Source organism: Panthera onca, chromosome F1, assembly GCF_046562875.1.
Source record: "Panthera onca isolate mPanOnc1 chromosome F1, mPanOnc1 haplotype 2, whole genome shotgun sequence".
Lineage (NCBI taxonomy): Eukaryota > Metazoa > Chordata > Mammalia > Carnivora > Felidae > Panthera > Panthera onca.
The window spans coordinates 20,051,763-20,065,548 of record NC_138355.1 but is presented as its reverse complement, the minus strand read 5'-3'; the positions used below and the strand labels follow the sequence as shown (position 1 = coordinate 20,065,548).

At 41.9% G+C, this 13,786-nt stretch overlaps 1 protein-coding gene across 2 annotated transcripts in view; it reads left to right on the top strand.

Moving 5' to 3' along the window:
• Positions 1-13,786, top strand: part of TNR (tenascin R) — a 417,184-nt gene that overhangs the window by 382,333 nt on the left and 21,065 nt on the right. For both annotated transcript variants that reach the window (XM_060643572.3, XM_060643571.3), the window contains exons 19-20: positions 11,568-11,719; positions 13,126-13,222. In XM_060643572.3, coding sequence (XP_060499555.1) covers positions 11,568-11,719; positions 13,126-13,222 — 249 coding nt within the window. The remainder of the gene's footprint in view (positions 1-11,567; positions 11,720-13,125; positions 13,223-13,786) is intronic.

Genomic DNA, 13,786 nt, shown 5'->3' with positions numbered 1-13,786 from the left:
AGTCTTTTATGGTTTGGCTCCCTCCTTCTCTAACTTTTTTGTTCCTTCCCTTCCCCCATGGTCTTCTGTTTAGTTTCTCAGGATCCACTTAAGAGTGAAAACATATGGTATCTATCTTTATCTGTATGACTTATTTCACTTGGCAGAACACTCTCCAGTTCCATCCACGTTGCTACAAAAGGCCAGATTTCATTCTTTCTCATTGCCACGTAGTATTCCATTGTGTATATAGTTGAATTTCTTTAAATAATAACAAGTTTGAGTTTAAACATCTCATCTATGCTTGTTAGCCTTTCGAGTTGCCTTTTTCTATAAATTGCCTGCACATACAGCCTATCTTTCTATCAGAGTTCCTGTGATAAGTAAGTGTTACCTAGCATTATTTGAGTTTCTGAAGTCTTTAAGTCTTTACCTGCCTGTGGGACACAAAGGTATTCTTCTATGTGTACCTTTATTAACTTTCTAGATTTTTTATATTTAGTCATTTTGTATGTGGTATTAAGTAAGGATATAGTTTTTTTTTTATTTTTTTTAACATTTTTATTTATTTTTGAGACAGAGAGAGAGAGAGAGCATGAACAGGGAGGGTCAGAGAAAGAGGGAGACACAGAATCTGAAACAAGCTCCAGGCTCTGAGCTGTCAGCTCAGAGCCCGACACGGGGCTCGAACCCATGGACTGTGAGATTATGACCTGAGCCGAAGTCGGACGCTCAACCGACTGAGCCACCCAGGCGCCCCAAGGATATAGTTTTTTAAGTTTATTTATTTATGTTGAGAGCGAGACTGCATACAAGCAAGCAAGGGAGGGACAGAGAGAGAGGGAGAGAGGGAATCTTGAGCAGGCTCCACGCTATCAGCACAGAGCCCAACATGGGGCTTAAACTCACGAACCATGAGACCACAACCTGAGCCAAAACCAAAAGTCAGACGTTTAACTGATTGAGACACGCAGCTGCCCCAGTAAGGATACAGTTTCATTTTTCTTCATATGGTAAGCCAGTTTCCTCAACATCATTTACTAAGTAATCCATCTATTCTCCATTGATTTGTGTTGCTTTACTGTATATTAGGTTTCCATATGTACATGTATCCGTCTCTGAACTCCGAACTCCATATTCTAGTCCATGGTCTGCTCTATAGCCAACACTACATTGTGTTTTAATATCGATCACTCAGTATCTTAATATTAATATCTCAATATTAATATCACTTTTCTTTTTTGAAGTTGACTCAGCTCTTGTGACCTTCATTGTCCCATAGGCATCTCAAAATAAGTCTATCAAGTTCCACAAAAGAAATTTTGTCTTGAATTTAGACTGGAATTGCAATAAGTTTATAAAGTAATTTGGAGAGAACTGACATCTTTAGAATACTAAGTCATCCCTTCTAAAAGTATACAATGTGTCTTCATTCATTCAAATAATATCTGTGCTCTTTAATAGGATTTTAAGTATTTCTCTATAACATTATGTTCTTGGCTAATTTCTAAACAATTTACAATTTCTTATTGCTCGGTGACTTTCATTGAACTTTAAAAATTATTTTCTAGTTCCTTATTGCTGATATGGAAAAATGCTATGGATTTTTGCGTATTGATCTCATACCCAGCAATCCCGCTGAGCTCTTTTATTAATTCTAATTATCTATTATTTCTGTTGATATTTTTAGGTAAATGTTTTATATCATTTACAAATAATAATGGTCTTATCTATATATTTCTAATCCTTATACCTCTATTTATTTACTTTTCTATCCCTTGTCCCATTAGCTGGGACCTCAAGAACTATGTTAAACTGAACGGTGAGATTAGGTAACCTTTACTTGTTCCCATTCTTAAAGGGAATGCTTACTTGTAGCTTCATGTTGCATACTTTTTGCTAAGTCTTCATTTTTAAGCTTCTTTTTGATGGGAAAACAGAAGCTTTTCTAAAATAAAATAAATATAGGGGCGCCTGGGTGGCTCAGTCAGTTAAGCGTCCAACTTCGGCTCAGGTCATGATCTCGCGCAGTCCGTGAGTTCCAGCCCAGCGTCGGGCTCTGTGCTGACAGCTCAGAGCCTGGAGCCTGCTTCATAATCTGTGTCTCCCTCTCTCTCTGCCCCTCTCCCACTTGCACTCTGTCTCTATCTCTCAAAAATAAATAAACATTAAAAAAAATGTTTATTGAAATAAAATAAATATATAATTAGCTAATCTTAAATAAACCAAGGTAATATTCGCTTAGGTTTGAAGTTTAAAACATTTAAGTTAAAGAATTTTCTTCTATTTGAAGCTAAGAGTTTTTGTCACAAACTTTGTGGTTAAACTTTCTCAAATGGCTTTTTTCTGCATCAACTGAGTTAATTATATGATTTTTATCCTTATCTTAATAACGAGATAAAGTACACTGATAGAGTTTTCTGTATAGTCCTAGGAGAAACCTCACCTGAATGTGATTTTTTTTTAATGCACTGTTGGGTCTGATTAGGTAAAATTTTGTTTAACCTGTTTACACATCTACAATCATAAGTGAAATTGACCTATACATTTTCTCATGTACATGGTTCCTTATTGAGTTTTGAAATCCATGTTTCACTAGATCCATTTAAAAAATCTAGACAATTTTCATTCTTTTTCATACTTTTTTTGGAGTAGCTTACAACAGAACCCATCACTAAAACCATTAGGGCATTTTTTGTTGTCGTTTTGGTTGTTTCTCTTTGTTTTAGGGATGTGAGACGGACTAGTATCTCTGCATTATCTGTCTAAAGTCCCAGTTTCTTCTTATACCAGTTGTGGCACTTTATAACCTTCTAGGAGTTTATTCATTTCATCTGAGTCTTAAATTTTAGTAGCATGAAATTCTTCGAAAGACTTTATTTTTAATCTCTACTATATCTGCGGCTATTTTCACTTTTTCAGCTTATTTTTGGCAACTTCGGTCTTTATTTTTTAATCAGCCTTATTAACATTAATCAATATTAATATTTTCAAAGAGCCAGCTTTTAGATTTAAGATCCATATTCATGTTTACTTGTCCCTATAAATTTCTTAAACTGATCAATATAGTACCTTCCCTGCAGCAATCCAGGTACTTGAGCATGTTCTCAAACCCTCTGGACTCTTCCCCACTCCCTGTCCCTTTCACCTTCACCCAAACCAACCCTGTGTGGATTTGGGCTGTGGGTTGTTAAAAATAGGCATTTTTCCCTCCTGTTTTGTGATAGTCTTTTATTTAAGGCAAAAAGAAGACATCTTACTCAAGTATTTAACCACGCTTACTTTTCATATCTGTAGCATTTGTCACTCTTCTGAAGTGTGCTTCCTCTAGATTTTCCAGAAAGGATTGTAAGGCAGACCTCATGAAATCTCACATGCCCGGAGCATTTTTTTTTTTTAATCATACCCTCACATTTGGATTGCAATGTGATCAGAGATACAAAATGTTAGGTTCCAATATTTATTTCCTTCATATTTTAAAATATTCCATTGTCTTTTCATATGCAGTGTTGCCACTGAGAAGTCTGATGTCAGTCTGATCCTTGTTCCCTCTGGAGGCGGTCTGCTCTTTCTAGAAGCTTTTAGAATGTTTCTCTTTCTTTTTTACAGTCTTCCACTTCACCATATGTCTTGGGGTTTGTTTTTCTTTTTATCTTTCGTCCAACACTCCTAGAGCCCTTTAAATCTGAGGTGTTTTATCTTTAATTCTGAGACATTTATCTTCATTATTTCTTTAGATATTTCTTTCTGTTTTTATTTCTCCTTTTTAGGACATCTATTAGTTAGATGTTGGAATGTATATTCTCTCCTCCAAATCTCTTAGCTTTGTCTTTATGTTTTCTTGCCTTTTATCTTGCTTTTAAATCTTTTCAGAAAGTTCCTCCATCTGATCATTCAAGTCATTTATTTGTGTTTAGCTGGATCTAAATTCTCCATTCATCCCATCCATTATGTTCTTACTTTCAACTATTATATTATTCATGCCTAATATTTCTACTTAACTGTGCATGATTTTGGTTATTTTTTTTATATTGTTAATTTCCTTTCTTACCTCCTTAAATAAAGCTGTCATGCTTAATTTAAACTTGGACCTACTATTCTAATAGTTCTGCATCAGGTGATGGATGTCACACAGACTGTGGTCTTTCTTTCTCAGTAATCTTACTCTCCAGTGATGGACATTCTGGCTTATGCGCTCATGTCTCTTTGGGGTTATCAGCTGCTGTGTCTGTTATGTGTGTAATAGAGAAGAACCAAGGACACACGAAGAGGTAGATAATGAATAGTCCATGAAAGTATGGGGGAGAAACAAAAATAGAACTTCAAAACTTTTTTCTGACCTACTCTTTTTCTCTTTTTTTTGTACTGTTTGTGTCTGGTTTTTGTATCCAGGTAATGCTGGCCTTATTGAATGAGTTGTCAATGTTCCCTCTTTTTCCATTTTCTATAAAAGAATGTATAAAACTGGTGATGTTCCTTTTTTAAATGTTTGATAGAATTAATAATGAAGCCATCTGGGCCTGGAGATTCTTTTTCTAAAGGTTGTAATCACAGATCCAATTTTTTTAATAGTTATAATCTTGTTCAGGTTACCCATTTCATCTTGGGTGACTTTTGGTAGATGGTGATTTTCAAGGAAATGGTCCGTTTCATCCAAGTTTTTAAATTTATTTACATAGAATTGTTTATGATATTCAGCAGGATGGGGATGTTCAATCACTCTTTAGGGAGGGCAGTGAATTTTTTCAAACATCAATACCATCTGCCTCAGTTATAAGATGGCATTGTGAATGTTATAGAAGGACCTTATATGTCATTATACACAGGATTTTATCTGGCCAATTTTTAATTGTATTGTCCCAAATGTTTTCAGAAAATCTAACTGTAATTTCCCTTTTCATAATCATAGGAGTGGATATAGTGCTTTATATCCTTTATACCTTTAGCAAATATTGACTCAGCATCTACCATGAGTCAAACACTGTTCTAAGGTCTGAGGATAAAGTAATGAACAAGATGAACCAGATGCCCACCCTCCTGAAACTTATATTCAAGGGGATGAGGCAGTTGGGAATAGACAAAGGAAGGAAAACAGGTAATTTCAAGTAGAGATAATATTATTTAAAAAAATAACCAGTAATGGAATAGGCACAGATGTAAAGAGCTGACCTCTAGGACAGTTCTTATGGCAGGAAGTGTTTTCTGATTGTCACTTCCTTCCCCTATCATAGACTCTGGCCTCAACTAAGATGGTCAGAAGAGGCCTCCCTTTGAACTGAGATATTTGAGCCAGGGCTTAAATGATGAGAGCAAATTACACAAAGAAGAGCATTCCAGACCTAGTAAGAGTAATTACTATACCCCAAAGGAGGAATAAGTTTGGTATGTTCAGCAGATTAGAAGAAAGCCAGCAAGAGAGGGTACGAAATCCAAGGCAGAGCCAGAGCGTACCGGGCTTTGTAGGCCAAGGTAAGGATTTTGGATTTTCTTCTAAATGCAAGAAGCTATTGCAATTGGAGCCATTGCACTGAAGAAGCCATTGGAGGTTATTTGGCAAGAGAGAGATAGGATGAGATAGGATCACATTTACATTATTTTTAAAAAAGCACTCATTAAAAATGGAGAGTAGATATAAGTGGGGTCAGAATGGCAGGAAAAGACCAGACAGGAGGCATTACCATGATCCAGCCCTCTCCTTGCGAGGTCCAATCAAGAGCCACAGAGAGGGTCCAGGCTGACAGCTGCTAGTCTGTGATCAACTCATCTGCCATGGAACTGGGTTTCCTGATATAAGTGAATCCACAGAATAAGGCAAATTATGTCAGAATATTGCTCTGTGAGAGTACCTTTAGCTTATCTTTGAAAAGAAGATTTGGAAGCCTACTGAGTTTGCCCATGGTAGGTAGAGGCAGATGGTCTGCAGAGCTTGAGGACCTTCCTCAGCAACTCCGCTTCAGGTGAAGGTATCCAAGTTATCTATTGTTCAGTTGATTCTCCATTCCTATTATACCCTTAAAGACTTTTGTCACTTCTCCTCCCAGATTCCCTCTTGAATTGGGTCTTAACTCCAGTCTCACCCCAATCTAATTCATTCTTCACCCCACAGTAAGAACAATCTTTCTAAAAACTTGAGCTTAAAGTCCATCAATGGTCTCTTCATTCTACCACCTGCCCAAGATAGTTCAGCTCCTTAAATGCCATGATCCAGTCCCTACTTACCTCCCTGAAGCTCTCACTCATCCACTCAGACCAGCTCCTGGCTAACTCTGCAGTTTCCCAAATAAGCCATACTTTTTGTACAGACCTGGGACACCCTTCTCCCACCAATCTGTAGCTAATTTCTGCATCAGTTCCTAAAATAAGAAGTACTTTCTCAGTAGCACTTGCTAATCCTGCCACATCCCAGGCTCTACCGTTCCCCTTACCTTCATTAGCCCCAAGCTTCATTGAATGCCCACCTCCATGTTTGATAACTCTCTATATTTACCTCTTCCCCAGAGCACTTAGAGCTTGGGGTTATATTTGTTGGTTTCTCCCACCAGAGTGTGAGAAACCTGAAAGATGGGACTGCGTCCTTTTATTCTTCATATTCCCATCTTTTAGCACAACATTTAGAACTCAACAGATGCCCCCTATATGTTTGTTGGATGAATATATAAAAGAATAAACAAGTAATAAATTAGAAGATGCTATTAAGGAGGCTAAGGTGGTAGGTTTTCACAGCCCATGTGCGCTGAACAGGTAACTTTGCCCTGTCCATGACTTCAGACTACCCTCCACAAACCTGCCAACCAGAAACCCACTTCTGGGAAGAACAGTCTAAGTGCTGGTGGCCAGAGGCAGCCACCTGTGCTTCTGTGGAGCAGCACACTTTGCTGTGTAGTTACACAGACACCTGCTGAGGCTGTCCTCAGAAGGAAACACTGGCATCATGGCTTTGGTCCGGATGCTAAGGTCATATGAATAGGCAGATGCTCTCCAAAGCCATCTACTCTGACTCTTTTAAAGATGGCATCCAAGAGTGGAAAACAAGTAAGAGACAGGGCAGGGAGAGAAAAAGTCTCTTCCTTCACTCCCAGCCAGCTGGGGGTTGTCTGATTGTGCTGTATGTCACGTAGCTCACTTCACCCCACTCAGCACTCAGCCTTCGGATGCCCAACACAAACCAATTTCTTAGCAATTCTTCCGGTGAGTGCCCCAGTCCTGTTGATCTCACAATTACACCTACAAACACTTAACCATGAGACATCCCAGTGTACCGATCACTTGGCATCGCTTTCCTCTTAACTTGGTAATCACTGCAGGTTGTGCTTTGAAAGAAAGAAAGAAAAAAAAGGCTCTTTGTGAAGCCAGGCCTCAGTTATTGTACCTCAGGGAACAAAAGTTTTTGGTCCTAAAATTTCTGCCTTGGAAAGATCACTGGAACGATCTATGTTAAGGTCAAAGGTGAGTTTCTGATGATATTAAATGGCGTGACATCTAGAGATGCCTGAAATCTGTCCTGACAATCTCCTAAGAATGTATGAAACCACAGTATACATGCAAGGAACACAGCAGAGCAGAAATCAGTGCATTCCTCTTTTTCAATTTTTTTAAATGTTTATTTATTTTTGTGATAATGACAGACAGATTGAAAGTGGGGGAGGAGCAAGAAGAGGAGGGAAACTGAATCTGAAGCAGGCTCCAGGCTCCGAGCTGTCAGCACAGAACCTGATGTGGGGCTGGAACCCACAAAACATGAGATCATGACCTGAGCCGAAGTCGGACGCTCAACAGACTGAGCCACCCAGGTGCCCCTCGGTGCATTCTTTATAATCAGCTAAGCCAAGGTCTAACAACCCCCGACACAGAGCTTAATAGAAAAAAAAAAAAACTCAACACAAGGCTTAAACTCAAGGATAAATAACATCTCTTATTCCCTCTCTTTCCCAGGCCACCCAGCCTAAATCTTGGGACTGGCCTGCTCAAGACATACCTACTGGGAAAGATGGGGAAGGAAAGAGGGAGGGAGGGAGGAAGAGACTGAGACACTCAGTCTAGTCACTAAAGCATAGGATCTAGGCAGAGAAAGCAGGCCGCCGGGCCCCTAGGGGACACAGCGTGGCTTACCAATTCCATCTCTTGGCCTCTCTAAGAGGAAAATGTACCCGAGAAAGAGTGGAGTTCAAATCCAGCTGTTCCTCAGACTCATCTGAGGAGATCTGGTAAGACACTGATCCCCTGCCACCCCCTAATATTCTGATTCAGTTCATCTGCTGCAGAACCCAGGAATCTAGATTTCAATGAAGTGCCCACTTGGGAACAATTAGTGAGCCTCTGCCTCCTCTCATCTGGTGAAAAGGAATAAAGATTTGATCAAGGACTAGTGATATGAGGCAAAACTCTGGCAATATTGACAGCCAGAGAAGGTGGAAAGGAGTGGTTTTGTGGTAGAGTTGTCTTCTCCAAACCCCAAGAAAACCCTAGTCGCTGCACAATCCTTGTTGATTGTCTTCCATTAATGCCACAGACTATGACGAATCTAGAAACAACCAGGTGGCCTTGCAATTTGTCAACAATAAGACAAGTGTACCTGGCAACTATGCATCAGCCCCAAACACATTTGGTGAGCACCTCCACCATCCAGCCCAGGGTGGGGGCCCAGGAGGAAGAAAATACAGCCCTTCTTCTCCCAGGGGACAATCTGTGAGTTTCATCTCCTCTAAACTTTGAGACCGCTTAAATCCACGTTTTCTTTATTCATTTAGAAATAAATTTCTAAATTCTTTCTTTATTTATTTCTTTATTAATAATAAAGAAATTTATTATTGAAGGAAGTGAAGGAAGAGACTTTTTCTCTCCCTGCCCTGTCTCTTACTTGTTTTCCACTCTTGGATGCCATCTTTAAAATAATAAATTTCTTTCTTTCTTTATTTATTTATTCCCATTTTCTGACTTAAAAAACATGAATCCATTTTTTATATGACAGTCTTTCAGATGTTTCAAAACTTCTCCAGGGCAAATTCATCTCAGTTCACTATATTTATTTTTGGTAGATCTACCTTTAAAGCAACTAATGTGTTTGAGCCTTTTTAAAGTATCACTAACTTTAGTATTAACAAATATTAAATAATCAACATCATCAAGGTGAAGAAACCTGTATAACATCATTTATTTACCTATCCTGAAGTTTGGTTCTATTTTAGATGTGTATTTGTATGAGGGTTGGGGGAAGATGTTCTGTTGGGGACACATTGGATATTGGCAAAAAATTGGGAGTTCTGGCCCCTTTAAGGAGCTAAGCTGATTAGGGAAAAAGAACTATTTTTATTTCATTTTATTTTATTAAAAAATGTTTAATGTTTATTATTTTTGAGAGAGACAGAGCATGAGCAGGGGTGGGGCAGAGAGCAAGGGAGACACAGAAACAGAAGCATGCTTCAGGCTCTGAGCTGTTAGCACAGGGCGCGACATGGGGCTCGAACCCACAAACCCACAAACTGTGAGATCATGACCTGAGCAGAAGTCGGATGCTTAACCGACTGAGCCACCCAGGGCCCCAGGGAAAAAGGACTATTTAACACATGAGGTAGGAGCGAGCTGATGGCCAAGAACGTTCTGTGCTGATCTTCTCAAGCAAGAAAGTCAGGCAATGAGGGAAGAGTGGAGAAGGGAAGGAAGACAGGCTGGTTGCTGCAGAGACCAGGTGGAGAAAGGCCCAGAAGCCAAGACATAATCACAGTGCTCCCGAAGCAACAGGGAGAGGGGAAGTGCTCGCTTACACCTGTCCCCTGAAACATAATTGTAACCTCTATAAATTTGTGGAGTCAAGAATTCCAATCAGGCTCTAAGACATGCTGGAGACAAAAGTTAAGAGCTTTTCCTCAGCTATTTAAGAAAATCAGTTTGGGGGATAAATATGTTTAATTTGAACATAGAACTTCCTGAGGTAACTTTAACCTTTGGGGCTTTATATGTTTATAAGATAAATACAGACATCAATTAATCCTTTGCTGTATGGATAGATGTAGATCGTGTGAACTGTATGCCTATGTGACATTCCATTTAGTCAACTGTAGGGAGTACTTGACTTGGGGTCCCAACACTTGAGTTCACGCGACCAGTGGAAGTTGTGTGATCTTCCTGAGTACAGTTTCTTTGTCTGAAAAATAACAATCCAGTTGATCTATAACAATCAGCCTTTCTTTCCAAGTTTCTTGCAAGAATCAACTAGAAATAAAACGCACTTTGTCAAGTATAAGTTTTATAGAAATGTATTGTTACTCCCTGGTACAAATGTGTCTGAAGGAGGAGGCCCCCTTGTTCTAAACTACCTTAAATGGCAGTGCCCCTTGACCGTGGTATGACAGCAAGCTGGACAGTTCCTGTGCTAGGAGTTAGCACATCCACTGAATCCCAGTGACCTCTTCCTAACACAGGATGCTTCACAGATGATCTGTGACAGGAGCCTTAGATGACCAGAGTGTTCAGTGAGGATATTATATCACCTTCCCTGTGTGGCATTATGCTGTCCACTTGCTCTGACCCCCCAGCTGACTCCAAGTGGCCCTCTGTCACACCTGTAGTGCACCGAGCCCGCCACTAGGGGACACGGTAGTGAGTGATACGTGAGGTCCCTACCCAGACTCCTCATAACTGCTACAATTCAAGGATGCAAAACCACATCAACTGCACTCCATTGACCCTGAACATCATTGTATTTACAGAGCACCAGAACCACTTTTCCTTACGTGGCACGCTCTTCCTTGTGCTTGCCCTATCCACTCCTTCAGTCCAGAAATCTCCTCCGGTGGGATCTCTGCTTCTTGGCTTGTCTGCTAAGTATTAAAATTTGCCCTGAAGCTAAGCTCTTCAAGATACATGATTTAAGCTTCTCTTTCAGCTAATTAGATATTGTTCTACAAATTGGGCTGTTCTCTCTGAAAGATGAGCAGTGATTTGTCTCCCCTGCCCTTTCCTCAAACTTAACACTGAACTGTAAAACATGGCCATTTGATTGTTTAGTCCAATCAGGAGATTATTTTGCTTGAGGAGTAGAGATCCATCTTGTTAACGCAGAGCTTGTTCGGGCATTTCTTCATGCTGGTGTGAGGATGGCAAAAGGTTTTGCTTACTGCCTCTCATCCTTTTGAAAGGTGGGCTCTACAGTGATTTCTTGTGGCCCGTGCATCTGTAATCAGCACCTGAGTAACCCCACTAGCTACATTAACACACATTCACTCTTGGGGGGGGGGGGGAGAGATTTTTATTATCTCCATTTTACTGACAAGAAAACTGATACCCAGGGAAGTCAGGCCATCTGCCTAAAGCCAAACAAATAGGTAAGTGAAAGAGCAAGACCGTGAATCCAGATCTTTGGTCCTCAGATCCCATAAAACTGTATATTGTTTAATAAATCCGACATCAGTTAAAGAGGGGGAATGCAGGATGATGCAGGATTCCCACACACTGTTTGAGATTCAGCGAGGATTTCTTACAGCTCTTGACAAAGTGCCACGAGGCCCTCCACAACCTTCTCCAACCCAAGGGCCCATTATGCATAGTAGGAGAAAGGACCCTTTCTGGAAATTGCCTCTTTTCCTATGCAGGGGGCCGGGTGTTTCCTCATCCTCAAGACTGTGCCCAGCATTTGATGAATGGAGACACTCTGAGTGGGGTTTACACCATCTTCCTCAATGGAGAGCTAAGCCGGAAGTTACAGGTGTACTGCGATATGACCACCGATGGGGGTGGCTGGATTGTAAGTACATGTGGCTGTTCTCCACTTACACAAACATCCTTGGTGTCTCATCCATCTGGATCAGCGCCTACGGATCCAAATTTCACCATCCTCTGGCCATTCTTCATCCACCCCTCACCTGTCCATCTTGGGGCTCTTTGTTGCCTCTGGGCCCTTGCTCAGTAGCCCAGGCATAGGTTTGGCCCAGCACTGGAAGGAAGAAGGTATTGAGGCCGCAGACTGCAGTGACCTGACCCGGTGTAGGAGCCCCAGGAATATGGTTCCAGAGTGCCGGGGAAAGGGAGCAGTGGTCAGATAAGTCCAAGGGTCTCGCCTGCTGTAGGCTGTAGGAAAAGAAGGGGTGGTTCCTCTATAGGAGAAGGGCCCTCTGCAGGAGCAGGGGAGCCTCAATGGGGAGGTCTATGGGAAGAGTAAATGGAAGGGCAGATGAGGGGCGGAGCCTGGATAGCCGGCTCTAGTTACAAAGGCCTCCCCTGCCCCACCCTTCCCTGGCCTCCCTGGTTCTTCCCCAGAGCTGTCGCAGCCTTCAAGAAGCACCAGTGTTCAGGAAAAGCCAGACACCCTCCTTCCGCGTCTACTAGGGTAATACCAAGAGAAGACAAAGGACAGCCTCACAGATGTCCCCACCTATCAGTGCAGCTCACCATAAGACGGATGGGAGAGTTCCCACAACCTGGCCCTAAAGCAGCCCAGCATTAGCTCAGTCCCTGCGTGCTTGCAGGGCCCCCTCCCCACACCACCTCCCGCCCTCTCCCCACCTTCTGCTGCTAGCACACAGCACTGGATTTTTCTTGGTGCAGAATGGATAGTTTTTTAATGGAGTTAAATGGTGGCTGTGCTCATAAGCTACTCTTGGGAGACATTTTCTTTTATGTTTCTGACATATTTGTGCCTCCTTCTTAAAGCATAATTGGAAATTGAAGCCGAGGCTGATTCATTGGAGGTTAAATGAAATTAGCACTTAAACAGCTCGGAAAGCGAACGATATGTTGTTGCTTTGCCTGCAATGGGATGATGACAGTTACTAGCTGATTTGAAGTTGGTCCCGTTCTTTGGGTGCGAAATGCTTTCCTCTACACTCTGCCGCAAAAAGATTAATTGGAGAGCCAAGCCTGTTTCCCTTGCCTATCTGGGGGCTTGATATGTATCCTGAGTCCCTTGTGTATCGCAGGGGTGCAAATTAGTGTCAACATCACACCCTGGCCTATTCATCAGGGGCCTCTGCACTTCAGGAGAAGAGCTCCCAGTACGTCCAGCAAGAGTGCTGTGCCAACACTGGGCTCTGTACTGCAGTGCTCTTCATCTGAGCGTCTTTGTCGCAGCAGATACAAAACTCGGTTATAGCAGTTTTACTCTTGAGAGTTTCTTCTCTTAGTTTCACTTTTTCCCCCCTTTCTCCCTCACAGGTATTCCAGAGACGGCAGAATGGCCAAACCGATTTTTTCCGGAAATGGGCTGAGTACCGTGTTGGTTTCGGGAACCTGGAGGATGAGTTTTGGCTGGGTAATCCTCCTTTGTGCTTTCCCTCGGAGCCCTGCTCTGGCTTCTCGTCCATCTCTCTCCTTTGCGTGTCCGTCTGGGATTATCGGAAACGCCGTGGCTGTTGAGAAGCTGACAGCTCGTGAATTGCTTTCAGTACCTCTTGGCTCTGTTTGGCTCCACTATTGATCTGTTTTTATCTTATTGTGGTGTTTTCCTCTTTGCTCTGTCTCTTCCCATCCTCATTAATAGTCTCTTATGCTGATGGGTCTTGACATGAGGCAACTACAGAGGAAGTAAGCCACCAGGTGGGGGAGGGGGCGGGGGACACACAGCGAGCCGGCCGGTCACCTCTCAGAAGCCAGGCGCTGGCGGGCCAGCCTGCCGGTCAGGACAGAACCGAGGTGGTTGCCCTGCCCCAGCTCCCTGGAATGTGATCACCTGACTTGGCGAGGGAAGGGAAAACATGAGAGTGGCATTGGAAGTGACCTGCAATCTCCCAGGGGTCTGACACAAGCAGGAGGCGTAGATTGAGAACCGAACCGGTGTGTGAAGGTGAATCCGCACCCCATCCACACAGCTGGCCGC